Source organism: Myzus persicae, unplaced genomic scaffold (assembly GCF_001856785.1).
Source record: "Myzus persicae strain clone G006 unplaced genomic scaffold, MPER_G0061.0, whole genome shotgun sequence".
NCBI lineage: Eukaryota > Metazoa > Arthropoda > Insecta > Hemiptera > Aphididae > Myzus > Myzus persicae.
Genome location: NW_019102121.1, coordinates 24525 through 39372, shown reverse-complemented (window position 1 = coordinate 39372; position 14848 = coordinate 24525). Strand labels below are relative to the sequence as shown.

Sequence of the window (14848 nt, the reverse complement as noted above, 5' to 3'; positions counted from 1 at the left end):
TTTTATTTATGCCATATTGTCATAAGTAGTAAATAGGTATATACTCAATATAATTTAGTAAAACTTGTTAATTAAAAGAAAAAATAATTACAAGTATAATTTTATATACAATTTCTATTAATGGAATTTATTATGGGCTAATTGCCCATTCCAACTAAATTACCAGTTAAAATGCTTTAAAATAGGAAAATCATGTTAATTTTAAACGCAATTCAGATATAATATAAATTCATTTTGAGATTTATTCCATGCTAATCTAAAATCATATTAAATGAATTATATTATAATTGATATGCAATGTTGATCATAACTGGCTAAATAATACTAATTATATCCATTTAATAAGAGCTTAAATTGAGAGAAAATTAGCGGGGGGGGGGGGGGGGGCGCAAAAGTGTAAAAAAATGTGAGTCCCTGCATATTTAAATGTTTTATTGATAAGGATATAAATAGAAGGGGTAAGCATGAATATTTTCTAAACAGAAGATTGACTCCGTCCCCTCACGCCCCCTTCAAATCAGGCACTGCGTGTAATAAATTATAATAATTTGTAATATAGTATAGGTACATCTATCGTAGATTTTTTAACAAAAGTTATAAGCACTAAAACAAGATAATCAAAAAGTAAATCGTAGTGTGCAAAATCCCAGATACTTACCTGTCAAATGTATTATCTGATTATGATAGAGTGTCAGTAATAACTTATAACTTCATTATATTTTTTGTATGGACTTAATGAGCTTTCGCATTTTGCGTAAGGTATACCAAAAATTAATTTTTCAAAATCAATTACAAATAAAGACATTTTAAACAAAAATATAGATATTTAAGAGAAATGGCTAGTGGTTACATTTTAGAAATACACATTGGTTCTAGATTGTATAGTACTTATCCTGCAGGCTATCCTTCGAGGTGAAATTCCTAATAATGAATATTATAATTTGATGTTGTTCATTGGCCATTGCTCAGTTCATACAATCATACTTCATATTAATTTAGTAATTATTGGTGTCTTGCTAAAATTACAAAGTGAATACTTATTTATTTATGAATTCTTCTTCTTCAAATTTGAAATTAAGGACATCTCATGTGAGAATAATTGTACAATGGAAGAAATAAGCAGAAAATATAGGACTAACAAATCGACCCGTTTAAGTAGACAATTTTACTATAAAAATATTACTATGGTAATTTCTTTTTAGTTCTATTAGATTTTTACCTACATATTATTTTATCATCATGATTATAATTTAACTTTATATTGATAATTAATGTTTTCAAATATTAATTATAATAATTAAAAAAATCAACCATAATGATTTATATCAATTATTATTTAGAATGTTGGTAAAAATTGTATCAATTTTTTTGTATCATTGGCGCTTTTGACAATATTGGGTAAGTTGATATAATTTTATATTGGTCCTACTAATTTTGGAGCAATAATATATGCAATTTTTACACCTTTGACGCTTACGTCATATATAGCCACTCTTTCAACATCGTATTATGATAATAATTTGTTTTAACATATAACTACGAGCACATCCCGAATAGGTACATACCCACTTATTCAAATGATTTTAACACACATTCGTCTACATCGGTATACTATACTATCAGTGCCGCAACAATAGGGGAGGCAAGGTATGCAATGCATTCCCTGGCCAGGTTTTATGTTATGGTGAGGGGCCCATCATCAAAGCGAAAAATTAAGCAAGTTATTATTTAAAAAAAAAAAAATGGAAAATGTACATTCTATATTTCTATAATAGATTAATGTCACAATCAACCGCCAAATGTTGAATAAATATCCGATAATTTTGTGACCACTGATAACTGATAATCTTTGTTTACATGTACGATGGTAATTCACATTTGAAAATTAAAAATAGGTTTATTTATAACTCTCAACATAGACACACACAAACAAACGCTCGGGCCATGGACACACAACACATTTATTATGATATAATATCAGTAATCAGTAGGTATACTTAATGCCTACTAAAATTGTAATTCGTTAATCGTTTATCTTTATGATTATTATTATTACATAAATTCTCGAATACTTCATGAGCATTGAGCACCTCAGCACGATGGAATAAAGAAATCTAGTAATACTTTAATGATAATATTGCGGTGATACTCGTTGAATTTGATCATTTTTGTGTGTTATACTTAATTTTTAACTTTTGTAACTGAGTCAAGTTTATTGTTAATCGTTATTGTTTTATTTAAACTTCTGTGAAGAATGATGAAACCAAAAGTCCTTAGTGGTGCGGCTAAAAGGAAGAAAAATAAAGAGCAAAAAGAAATTATTTTAAAAAGTAATAAAAAAATTAAAAATTATTTTAAACCGGATCAACTTGAACAAAGTAAGTTTTATTAGAAATATTTCATTTTTTTAGTTTAATTATTTTTATTATATTACAAATTGCAAAGCATACACATAACTAGATATAATATAGTAAACCAATACAATAAATTACTGCGAATATTGTAATTTTAGTAGCTACTAGCAGCATTTCTAACTATATTCATATTATAACTCCTTATTAAAAAAATATTGCATTACCAATACTCAAATATTGTAAAATACTGTGTTTTTATATTTTATGTTATGTTAATTTATAAAAAAATATAATGAATAGTTGGTATATGTTTTTCAAACATTTATTTTCAATAGTCTTACATTTTTTAACTAAGCATTTATAATATGTTACATTGATTTATATAACAATTTAAGTAAATAACAGTAAATAATCCATAAGGTTTTTAAAATGTATTCTAGATGAAAATGACCATCTAGAACATGGGGTTGAATCAGATATTATATTGGACACTGAATCACCTGCAATAAATGGTACTTAATAATTAATTGATTTTATTATTATTGTGTATTCTTTTTTCTTCCAAAAAAGTTTTACATTTTTTAACTTAACATTGTTGGTTATAATATAACAATTTAAGCAAATAACAGTAAATAATCCTTAATATTTTTAAAATTTATTTTAGATGAAAATAACCATCTAGGACATGGGGTTGAATCAGATATTATATTGGACACTGAATCATCTGCAATAAATGGTACTTAATAATTGATTTTATTATTATTGTGTTACCTATTTATTTTTATTTTACTGACTTGTTTTATTAAACTTATTTATTATTGTTTATTTTAATCAATTGTTTTTGTTTTTTTAGTGGCAAATACTACACTTGATTTGAATTCAGAATACCCTACTGATAGAGGTAAATTCTCTGACAACATTACTGATTCTAACTTAAAGAAACAAATCATCGCATATGGTCCATGTAAGCCAACAAACAAATATCTTTTGAAAAATGTCAGTTTGAAAAATTCTGGTCGTTCTTTTTCAATTGATTATTATCACTTGACTACTATAACTGGAATGAAAATTCCAAGGCAATGGTTATGTTTTTCAGTTATAATGAGTAAGGTATACTGTGAAACTTGTTGGCTCTTTGCCAACAGATTAAACGCAAATTTCAAGTATAACTGGATTCATGGTATATGTGACTGGCAAAATTTGAGTACTAAAATAATGAAACATGAAAAATCCCATCAACACTTAGAAGCTGTTCAAATACGATTACTTTGGATTAAAAATGAAACAATTGAAAAAAATGTAGAAAAACAAATATCGATTGAAGCTCAATTTTGGAAAGATGTTTTGACCAGATTAATAAAAATTATTCTAAGTCTTACTGCTGGAAACTGTGCATTAAGAGGAAATGAAGGGAAAAAAAATACTGATTCAGAAGGAAATTTTCTACGCACCGTTAAACTTATTGCTGAATATGATCCTGTATTGAACAAGTTACTTTACAATGAAGAGATGAAAATAAAATATCTTAGTTGGAAAATACAGAATGAGCTCATAGAACTTTTGGCATCAAATGTTAAAAAAATAATCTGTGACGAGATTCGAAATACTCAATGCTTTACTATAATAATGGACTCAACCCAAGATATCACAAAAGTAGACCAGGTTAGTTTAATTATAAGATATGTTATAGTTGATTATGAAGAAAAATCTTTTAAAATAATGGAATCTTTTTTGGGATTTTATCCATTAATCAAGCATGGTGCTGAAGATCACGTTAATTTAATTTATGAAATATTGAACAATTGTAAATTGGACATAAAAAGATGTAGAGGTCAAGGGTATGATGGGGCATCAGTTATGAGTGGTGCATATACTGGTGTCCAAAAAAGGATTTCAGATATTGTACCAAGTGCTTCCTACATTCATTGCACAGCTCATAACCTCAATTTGGTTATTTCTGATATTGCTAAAAGCTCTCAAAAAGTAGCTTTATTCTTTGATATTGTACAAGATATATTTCTGTTCTTTAGCAAGAGTGCACCTAGATGGACATCATTGGCTTTTGGTGAGAAGACCGCAGATCAAATAAGAAATAAAGTATTAAAAAAAGTGTGTGCCACTCGATGGGAAGCAAGACACAACGCGGTGCATTCACTAAAATTTAATTTTATAAATGTTTTAAAATCGTTAACTAATATATTATTAACAAGTGACAAAACTGATGAAAAAAATAGAGCCAAATCACTGAAAAAAAAAATGGAATCATTTGAATTTGTTATGTTAATGACCATATGGGAAAATATTTTAAAACCTTTATCAATTGTATCAAAGGTATTACAATCACCACAAACCAATCTTCACAAGGCATGTGATTTATTGCAAGGAACAATTTTGTCAATTGAAAAAATGAGAGATGGTTATGATGAACTTGTTGTATCAGCTACTGGATTATGCCATAAATGGGGTATATCTATAACAAAACCTACAACCCGTAAAATATATTCAAAACAATACTGTGGAGAAATTCAAGGAGATAAACGATTAGATGTGCCTGAAGAAAAATTTCGTATAGCAATTTTTTATCCTCTCATTGATACAGCTTTATTTCAGTTACGTGATCGATTTAAAGGACTTCATTCCGTTTCAAGAAATTTTGAATTTTTACTTCCACAAAATATAGTTACTATGAAAGAGTCAGAAATAGTTAAATCTTGTTATGATTTCATATCATTTTACAATAACGATGTGACATCAGATTTAATAAGACAACTAATTTCATTAAAAGAATTTATTAAAAATACAAAAATTCAAACTATTCAAGAATTGACATCTTTTATAATTGAATATGATCTTTCATCTCTTTACAGTGAAATTCTCACAGCTTGTATTATATATTTAAGTCTCCCAGTTACTGTAGCTACGGCCGAAAGGTCATTTTCCAAATTAAAACTCCTAAAAAATTATCTTCGGAATTCTATTTCGCAAGATAGATTAACTGGCATAAGTATACTTAACATAGAAAAATCAAGGACAAAAGAACTAGATATTGAAAAATTGATAAATGACTTTGCTAATTTGAAGTCAAGAAAAAAAAACTTTTTAAAGTAAAATCTTTGTATAATACCTATAAATTATAATAGTACCTATTGATTGTTTATTTTTTGTTATTTAAATTTGAATATAATATTGTTTAATAAATGAATTACTTTTTATTAATTATTTGACTATTTGACTACTGATAACTGATGTATTGTTGGAGATGTGTTTAAAAATATGATGAACTTAATATAGCCACATTACTATACTGCTTGTCAAGCAGTATAGAGCTTTAAAAGTTTTAAAAATTTAGGGCCATACATTTTGTCTAGTATTAGGGATCTGCCAAAGGTTATCTGTGCACTGACTTTTTTTCATTATACTGTATAATGCAAGTACAGGGGCCCCATAAAGTTTTTAGCATCAGGGCCCTATAAAACCTAGTTGCGGCACTGTATACTATAGGTTCTATTGTATATCTACAAAAAATTACCGAAAATATTCCGAAATACTTACAAAAAGTACATTAATAGCTTAACATAATATTTATGTGTTACTATTGTTTTAGATTCTGAGAAAATCAGTTAAACAAGGATAGGTTTTTTATAGTACTTTTTAATATGCCCAATTATTATTATTACCTAGTGGCTAGTACACTAGTACACATACCTATGCTATACGAGTGATACGACTTATACCAATCGGCCTAATTATACAGTGAAACTTCTTCAAAACAAACATCCATTGAACGAATTAGTTTTTAGAAACCAAAACATTTATTGTTAATTAATAATTATGTGTAAACTTATCTCCATATAAAGCATTCGATAACAAACATATTTATATTCTATGTTATACTGTGTAATAAGGGATCGAATATTAAATAATTAATTAAAAATAACTAATGTTTCTAAAATACAATGTTATGACATGTTAATGTAGATAAGGTTAGGAATGAAGAAGAAAATATTAAGCTGGTTTATAATTTACTACAGCAGTTCAAATATTGACATGGGTGTAAACAGAAAAAAACCAAATTTATATAATTTATTAGGCATTAGTTCTTATTACAAATTCAGATCAATAATAATTGTAAATTGTTAGAAAAATTATTTTTATATAAAGTTCCATTTAAATAATTTAACGAAGTATTTTTTTGCTACCTCACTACCTATATTTTTTGATTTATATGTTAAACATAAGTACTCGGAGAGAGGCTAGACTGTTTTCTTGGTTTTTGAATGCAAAGATTGTGAAATGTTTATTGATTGTCAACGAATTTGAAATTTTTGAAATCGGTAAAGGTGTAAAAAAGAAGGTGTTTCCGGAAGACATGGTAATTAGGAAAGTTATTTTTCAGCCATATTAAAAAATTGATGAAAAAAAAATTAAGCAAGTATGATCAAATAATCTCCTCGGGGAACACAGAAATATGGAAGAATGAAAACGTGGATTGATTAAGATGTTGATAAAACTCGTTCTTAAATGGACTTAATATGTAACTTTATAGGTGGGTATACGAAATTATATTATAAAAAAATCGAGAAGTTAATCAGAGAAAAAGTAATTAATTTGGCTCAGAAACTTTTGTTTGAAGATTGTTGAGCTACTCCTGAATGGTTAGATAAATTTAAATCAAGGCATAACAGTTTGTGTTTTAAAAGTCATGCTTGATGACTGACAAGAGTGCTGATATTCTGGAAGAGGACTGTCCTAAAATTATTAAAATATTTTACCTATTGAACAATTCGATCCAAATGATATTTTGAATATAGACGAGACGGGTTTGTTCTTTCATAATTATTGCTCACCAAAAGAAACTTTAGCTTTTAAACATGATAAATGTTTCAGTGGTAAGCATAGACGCATAGTAAAAAACCTAACCTGGTGTGATACCTATTACATAATATGACATAGGTACATATCTATATACCAAATATATATGTTATATGTAATTGTCTTAAATATGTATGCAATTAATTCAATAAAAAATAATATATAGAAATTCAATAGGTACATAGAAATATTTCTGTAAAAATTCATTACTTTTAATCCTAAGCTTTAAAAGTTGAACATTTCATAAAATTTTAACTACCTACCTACTCAGTTATTTGTAAACATTTTCGTGATATTCATAAATGTTGTCGAAATTGAAAATTGAAATGATTATAAAAAAAATCATGCATACCTACCTCTATGACAACATGTACCATCCTTAGACCTTAATATCTTAAAATAGTTATGATAACAATTTATGATTAACGTTGTATTCTTTTTTCAAGTTTTTGACACTGACATTTTTTATCGACATTAACAACCTTACAAGAAAAAACTTAACAATTTTGAAAATTGCAATTGTCTATAAAAACTTAAAAAGAGTTTCAAAAATTTTTTTAAAAATTACTTGTATTAGTACCATGGAAGAAATTGATCACATACACATTTGGTGAAAGTTAGTCTACGGAAATCGTTGGGTATATCGTATATAGGTATATGATAAATCGATATTTTACGCGCATGAATACCTATTCAAATTCATACCAATTGGCAATTTCAATTTCAAACGCTAATAAATTATTCTATATAGAATCTATAAAAATGAATATAACTTTTCCCTTAACTTTTTTTTTGTTACTGATAGAAAAACTTATGAGGAAGCCAGGAAGGAATACCTTGTATTAAATTTTTAAATCTACGATATGAAAAGTAAAGTTTTTATGAATAATTAATTACAAAATAATTTGAAATTGTTCACAATGTATTTTCAATATTTTTTTAAATCTGATTATGGACAACTTATGAGGAAACCTAGTATTTAAAGTCATTTGTTTTTGAGTTACACCAAAAAAGCAAAATCAATTTTGTCAAATACCTACTGGTTTTGAGTAAAAATTCCATTCGTATAAACCAGACGCCTATCACGTTTCGTTATTTTTTCGTTCAAAAAGTAGACTTAATCGTAAACAAATGTTATTTAATTTAAATTCTTAGAGTAATGTACACCTTTTACAATGATGTGGTTGGTTTGCACCTTTACTCACCTTTTAGGACAGTAAAAATACTTTGACTTTCTTTAACAATTAACAGCATCTATTTTATTCTTTTCTGGTAAGAAATTAAATCTTGTTAGGTATTATACTTTGGGGAGTCAAAAGTAAAAAATTCCCTATAGTTTTCAAAAGCCTCAGAATAAACCTACAAAAAACTAAGGAAAAACTGAGAATTACGCAAGACAAGTTTTCGAAAAAATCGATTTTGTTTTCATGACTAAAAAAAATAAATAACTATATAGATATATGACATTTTTACTGAATGTGAATCATACAATTTTTGAAATATTGCAATTTATTTTGAGCTATTTATACTTTTAAAGGCAGAACAAAATGTCAAGTTAATTGTTTTTTTAAAAAATTATTGTAGGTACGTAAACATTTTTACTTGTTCAAAAATTTTAAAAATACAAAACAACGTTTCTCGTAAGATTTTGTTAGTGGAAATTAAAAAAAAATTGAGAGTAAATCCACAACGATTTTTTATGAGCGTCTGAAGTTAAAATGTTGACAAAATTCAACAAAATCACGAAAATTGGCAAAGTAATTCGAGTTAGAATAAATTTATAAACATTGTATTATGTATTTAAGATTTGATAGCATTTAATACTAGACATTGGATTCACCCGTAAATTATCAAATTCTAGTAAATTTCCTCATTTTGTTTTTATTCAAAAACTATTGACCATAGGCACCTCATTGAAATTGTCATCAAATGTTTATTTTAACCTTTTTGTATACATGATTAAATTTTTTAAATCATTTGATTCGTTTTGGGTTATTTATAAAATTTGAAAATTGTTTAGTTTTTTATTCTATAAAATAAATACCAATTTAATTTTAGTCGTTGGGTCAAATAGCTTGTAAACGTAATACAAGATTCTTTATTAGTTATTATAATAGCAGTTAACAAATATAACAGATCCATTGGCACAATTTTTTTTTTAAATTATTCAAAGTTCAAATTTTGATAAAATTTATCAAAATCGCTTTAATGTTCAAGTTATTTTGTAGTTAAACAATTTTAAAATGTTCAATTTTTATAGCTTAAATTGTAAATTTTAAACAAAGATTTTCATAAATAAAATATATTAAAATGATTATTTGTTATAGACTTATCAAGTTCAAAATTTGGTTGAATTTCTTATTAAAACCAGCAATAACAATTTTAGTTATTTTGTTATAACTTAAAAATATTATTCGCGAGTACTTGAAACTTTCAGAATATATTATTATACCTAATATACACAATGACATTTTCAAATGTTACGTTTTTGGCAAAAATTTATTTGACCTAGTGTTCTAATGATTAATAGTAAAAAAAAATACTTTAATCACATTAATATCATAAAATATACTTAGAGACCTAGAGTAATATTATAAGCTGAGTCTTTACTCAGAATTGATTTTTATCTACAATGATTTTATGTCAATGAACTCAAATTTAACACATCCATTACAATGACCCTCTAGAAACCTAATTTCATTGTACAGAAGAGCGTTACCCACTTTTTAATTCTGTAATTTTGATTCTCGAATATAATAGCCCCTAGGTTTTGTCATATATTCTACATTCATAACTCATTTTAATAAGGGGGAAAAAACATGTTATTCCATAGAAATTACTTTTAAGTAATTTGTAATTTGCATTTCTACCCAACACTGACTGTATCATAAGCTAATCTTTTAAAAATATACATAAGTCCTTGGCCAATGTTAGACACCCAGAAAATATAAACAAATTATTGGATAACAATTTATTAAAATAATGATAAATTAATTTATATCACAAAATATTTGCTGTCATGGATTTCCTGAAATTGTATTGTTAAGTAGTTAATGAGTTATATAACCATAATAACTAAATTAGGATTAAGATTTAATACTGAAAAAAATAATTAACAACTGTCTCAAATGAAATAAATAATTATCTGTAAATTAAAACAAAAACAGTAATAAAATATTATCTCCAAGTAATACATTTCTAGAATCATTTAAGAATACATCTTCAATTTGTTATTTACATAATTTTCGCATTGCAGTCATTGACGCAAATATAACATCATTAACACTAATTCCAGCATATGAAGAACCAACTAATGTCAACGGTAAACGCCTAACATTAATATATTCTTGAATTTTTGTTACACGTTCATAATGTCCAACTGTATATTGTGGAATGCAATCATTTAATATTTGTGTGCTATATGTATTAGGTTTTGATTGAATATCAAGCACACGTTTGACATGACCTACAGCTGTGTCAGCAAGTTTTTCTTCAGACAAACATTTAGAGTTTTTGACAAAATGTTCTTCAAATCCATACCCACCCATCATGACTGTAAGATCAACACGATCGCTATGTCCATAAATATAATTATTAAATATTATACCCAAAAGAGACAATTTTTCAAGTGGCGAAGAAAGAACTCCAAAACCTTTGTAAGGACCCATCACTTTAGGATCATCATATGTTAAATTAACTGTTGCTATAGATACCATGGGTATAGATGTTAATAGCTGTATAAATGTTGAATGTTGAGATTTAACATGAAAGAGTGAAGCTAATTTATGTGCAGGTAATGCACTAATAACATGTGAACATTCCAACTGTTTGCCATTCGAAAGCTCAATTCTGGCACCATTTCCGTTTTCGTGAAAATGTATCTCTGTACACTGAGTGTTTAGATTTGTATGAATTCCTTGAGACTCATTATCAATATCTAAAGCATGGATTAAACGTTGTAGGCCTCCATCTAAATAATAAACTGATGGCGGAGGTTTAACAATATTGGTTCCCTTTGTATCTTTTACTTTCTCACGATTCCAAATGGAACTTATCTGTTCTTTTAATAACCCTAGTCCAACTGTTCCATGTTTACGCTCTGCTTCATATAAGGCACCAAACATAAACTTAACACTCATTTGCTTAGCATTTCCACCACATACTCCACACAATAAAGGTGAAATTAAGTAGTCAGCAAATTCTTGTCCGTATGTACGACAAAAAAAGTTGTAAGCACTTTCATCATCATTTTGAACATCTGGTAATTTAGCTTTGCTATTATTTAATGACAAACACTCACGTAAGACATAATAAATCCATGGTTTAGTGAATGGTTGATTTACTGTGAACAGAGCTTTCCAGACACTCATAGGTAATTGATGTATATTTCCATTTGCGAATATGTATCTAGCAGAAGCATCAATACCTACATTGCGCACTAGATCCTCAATACCTAAATCTTTTATTAAGCTGTAAGTATTGTTGGCTGATTTTCCGCGACCTCTAATTGTTCGCGGACCAAGCTCACTAATAACATTGGTGTTTTCGTCTTTCCAAGACTGGATCCAGCCACCCGTTTGATTGCTGGCTTCAATAATTTGTATTGATTGGTTTTTTTCAATTCCTCCTTCTCGTTTCAGGTAATATGCAGCACTTAGACCAGCGAGTCCACCACCTAAAATGGCTATGGTCATGATTAAAATTATGATTTACTTAAAAATAAATACCAATTACAATATTAGTACCAGCAGGTACATAGAAATAATAGTATGAGCAAACAAAATATAAAATTAATATGATTTTTGAGATCTATTATGTTGACATCAAAATAGAAATTTAAAAACAATGTTATTAATTTTTAAATGCATCTTATGTGTGTTTTAATATTGCTATTTACATTTATTAATCAAAAATGTAGGTTTTTTACATTATAACTAGATAACAATATTTTTTTTTTAATAACGTGATAACATGATAACAGTTGTGTATTTATTATCACTCTATCGCATATGATTGTGTATAAATTATTATAAATTATAATTTCGTTTCGATTATGCTAGAATTATTATTTAGTAATTATTAGCCATTGCCTATTGGTCGTTCATTTAATTTTAATTATCATAAACATTTTTTTTTTTTAATTTTACAATAAACTATGCATAATTAAGTAACTACTTAAAATATGTGTATGTGAACATCATATCATTTATATAATATAATGTGTTGTGTAATAGTTATTGAAATGTTACATAGTTGACTAATGACTATTGAGTTTATATACTCGATATAGGTACTATCTCCTTATGTATTCTTATTTCTTAATCTATCAAATAAACTTAGATAATACCTAATTTAAAACTTCATTAGGTATGCATTTGATTTTATTTTCATCATATTTATTGTATATGTATGTGGCATATTTTTTTTTGTGATAATTTTTATAATATTTAATTAATTAAATTTACTCACAAGCCATGAGTCATACAGAACCAACAAATGTAAATGGATTACCATTTTATGCAAGTGGTATAGTTGTTAAAGGATTTGGCCGAGGATCAAAGGATTTGGGTATTCCTACTGGTCAGTATAAATTGAATCATAATTTAAAAAATAGATAGTATTCATTATTCATCATAGTTTAATTTTTATATCTGTACAAAGGGGGTTTTTAAATGTGATGTTGATTTTAATAATTCTATATAAAACAAAAATATAGCTAGGTATACCTACATACAATTATGAAATGGATTTAATATTTCAAAATATTTATTAGACATACCATTATTCATACTTTGATTGCCTATAATAAGTTTAAAATTTAAATTTAAAAAACATTGTTATTGTTAAACAATAATAATTACATTTTAGGTATTATAGGTAAGTACCTAAGTATGTTTAAATTAAGTACCTACCTTTTTGTTTTATAGCTAATTTTAGTCGTGATGTAATCAAAGATTTACCTGAAAACATAAGCACTGGAGTATATTTTGGATGGGCACAAGTTGACAAATCACCAGTTTACATGATGGTTATGAGTATTGGTTGGAATCCATTTTATCAAAATGTTGAAAAGTCTATGGTAGGTTAAAATCTATTATTTGACCACTAAATATAGTAATCTAGTATCATATAAATAAAACATTATTTTGAAAATCCAAAAAAAAAAAAATTAAAAATTGCAATTCTGTAGTTAACAACTTGTAATACAGACCAAATTTGTCTTTTTGAAAGTAGCTCATACATTTTAATTACTTTTTTATAGGAAATCCATATACTTAAACAATTTGATGAAGATTTTTATGGATCTAATTTAAAAGTTAAGGTTATTGGTTTTATTCGACCAGAATTAAATTTCAACTCTGTTGGTAAGTTCAACTATTATTATTGAAATCATAAAACCTAAATTATATTTAAATTACATTTTTTTTTTATAGATGAACTAGTCAATACTATTCATTCTGATATTGAACATGCAAAACAAAAATTAGATGAAAATGATAAAACGGACGTATACTTTGATTTATAAACTAAAACTATAAATTGTAAGGCAATTTAAATTTATTATTCCATATTGTAATGAGTATAAGTATCATAGGCGCGTGCAGGTAGGGCCAAGGCAGTGTGCTCTTGCTACCCCCCGAACAGTTTGAATTCATTTGTTAGGACCAAACAGATCCAACTGTTCAAGCTGAGTCACCATATTATACTGAATAAAAAATAAGTTAGTTATCCAAAAAGTGTATTGAATTATCAAGCTAATCTTTTCTGTGTTTAAATAAGTCTATCTTTAAAACATACTACAGTATATTATTATTATTTCTAACATTCATTAAAGACTTATATGATATGATTTATATACATATATATCTAATGTAATTGATCAAAAACAAAAATACTAAGGGTTTTCCTTGTCCCATCATAACGTTGCAGTAGCCAGTAGGTACAGTGTACACTAATATAAATTTCATTACCACCATCCCCCAAGACCGCTTATACGAAAAAATAGGCTGGTAAAATTGTTTGCTGCACTGACTTTCTCTCTGCGTACACCTATGATAAGTATATGACATAAAATATATTCCTTCGTGTATTATAAGGTTGTATCATCACATTATTTTGTTGATATGTATAATAAATACATAATTATTGTTAAATCATTTTTTTAGTAACAAGATTAAAATTATTTGTAAAATAATATTGGTAATCACTCAATAAACTTTATTATTATTATTTTAAATAAAAATGCATGTTTTCTGAGTAAGGATATTCTTTATTTATTAAGTATAAATTAGTTACTAGCCAATAATTAAAGTGGGCAAAATGTTGAAGAGGGACTAACGTCACCAAAAATTATAGAGGATTCCCAAGTTCTCACCAAAGTCTATATCTAACCAAACAGTTGTAAGAAGCCCACAATGTCTATACCGCAATCATTTTTTTCTTTCACACACCAATTTGTTCATGTTAATAGGATGTAAAAACAAATTTCCTCCCAAGAGAAATGATCCTACCTAAGATACTACTTATTTATATTTAATATCATATTTAATAATAAATTTCTTGTTAGGGGTCCTCTCGAACTCGGGAGACTTAAATTGAAGAGGAAGCATATATTGCCTTAA

General features: G+C 26.8%; 3 protein-coding genes across 3 annotated transcripts; 2 read left to right on the top strand and 1 right to left on the bottom strand.

Annotated features, from left to right (window-relative positions):
- The first annotated feature begins 2254 nt into the window (after positions 1-2254).
- Positions 2255-5840, top strand: LOC111031326 (zinc finger MYM-type protein 1-like). The gene is made up of 5 exons (XM_022311215.1): positions 2255-2330; positions 2795-2866; positions 3019-3090; positions 3208-4465; positions 4565-5840. The coding sequence occupies exons 1-5, from the start codon at positions 2255-2257 to the stop codon at positions 5460-5462; spliced, it is 2376 nt and encodes a 791-aa protein (XP_022166907.1). The 3' UTR covers positions 5463-5840.
- Positions 5841-10211: 4371 nt separating this feature from the next.
- Positions 10212-12128, bottom strand: LOC111031345 (protoporphyrinogen oxidase). Its single transcript, XM_022311250.1, has one exon. It carries the CDS (start codon positions 11918-11920, stop codon positions 10457-10459), a length of 1464 nt encoding a protein of 487 aa, XP_022166942.1. The 5' UTR covers positions 11921-12128; the 3' UTR covers positions 10212-10456.
- A 269-nt stretch (positions 12129-12397) lies between these two features.
- On the top strand, positions 12398-14380 carry LOC111031348 (putative riboflavin kinase). Its single transcript, XM_022311252.1, has 5 exons — positions 12398-12593; positions 12699-12806; positions 13154-13305; positions 13489-13591; positions 13661-14380. The coding sequence occupies exons 2-5, from the start codon at positions 12701-12703 to the stop codon at positions 13750-13752; spliced, it is 453 nt and encodes a 150-aa protein (XP_022166944.1). The 5' UTR covers positions 12398-12593; positions 12699-12700; the 3' UTR covers positions 13753-14380.
- The last annotated feature ends 468 nt before the right edge of the window (positions 14381-14848 follow it).

What these genes read in the sequence shown, in the direction of transcription:
- LOC111031326 (XM_022311215.1), top strand. Translation starts at nt 2,255, where the DNA reads ATGATGAAACCAAAAGTCCTTAGTGGTGCGGCTAAAAGGAAGAAAAAT. An exon ending in TGAATCACCTGCAATAAATG is followed by an intron (nt 2,867 to 3,018) that starts GTACTTAATAAT and finishes AATTTATTTTAG; the next exon opens with ATGAAAATAACCATCTAGGA. An exon ending in AATAAAGTATTAAAAAAAGT is followed by an intron (nt 4,466 to 4,564) that starts GTGTGCCACTCG and finishes ATTATTAACAAG; the next exon opens with TGACAAAACTGATGAAAAAA.
- LOC111031345 (XM_022311250.1), bottom strand. Translation starts at nt 11,920, where the DNA reads ATGACCATAGCCATTTTAGGTGGTGGACTCGCTGGTCTAAGTGCTGCA.
- LOC111031348 (XM_022311252.1), top strand. Translation starts at nt 12,701, where the DNA reads ATGAGTCATACAGAACCAACAAATGTAAATGGATTACCATTTTATGCA. An exon ending in AAAATGTTGAAAAGTCTATG is followed by an intron (nt 13,306 to 13,488) that starts GTAGGTTAAAAT and finishes ACTTTTTTATAG; the next exon opens with GAAATCCATATACTTAAACA. An exon ending in ATTAAATTTCAACTCTGTTG is followed by an intron (nt 13,592 to 13,660) that starts GTAAGTTCAACT and finishes TTTTTTTTATAG; the next exon opens with ATGAACTAGTCAATACTATT.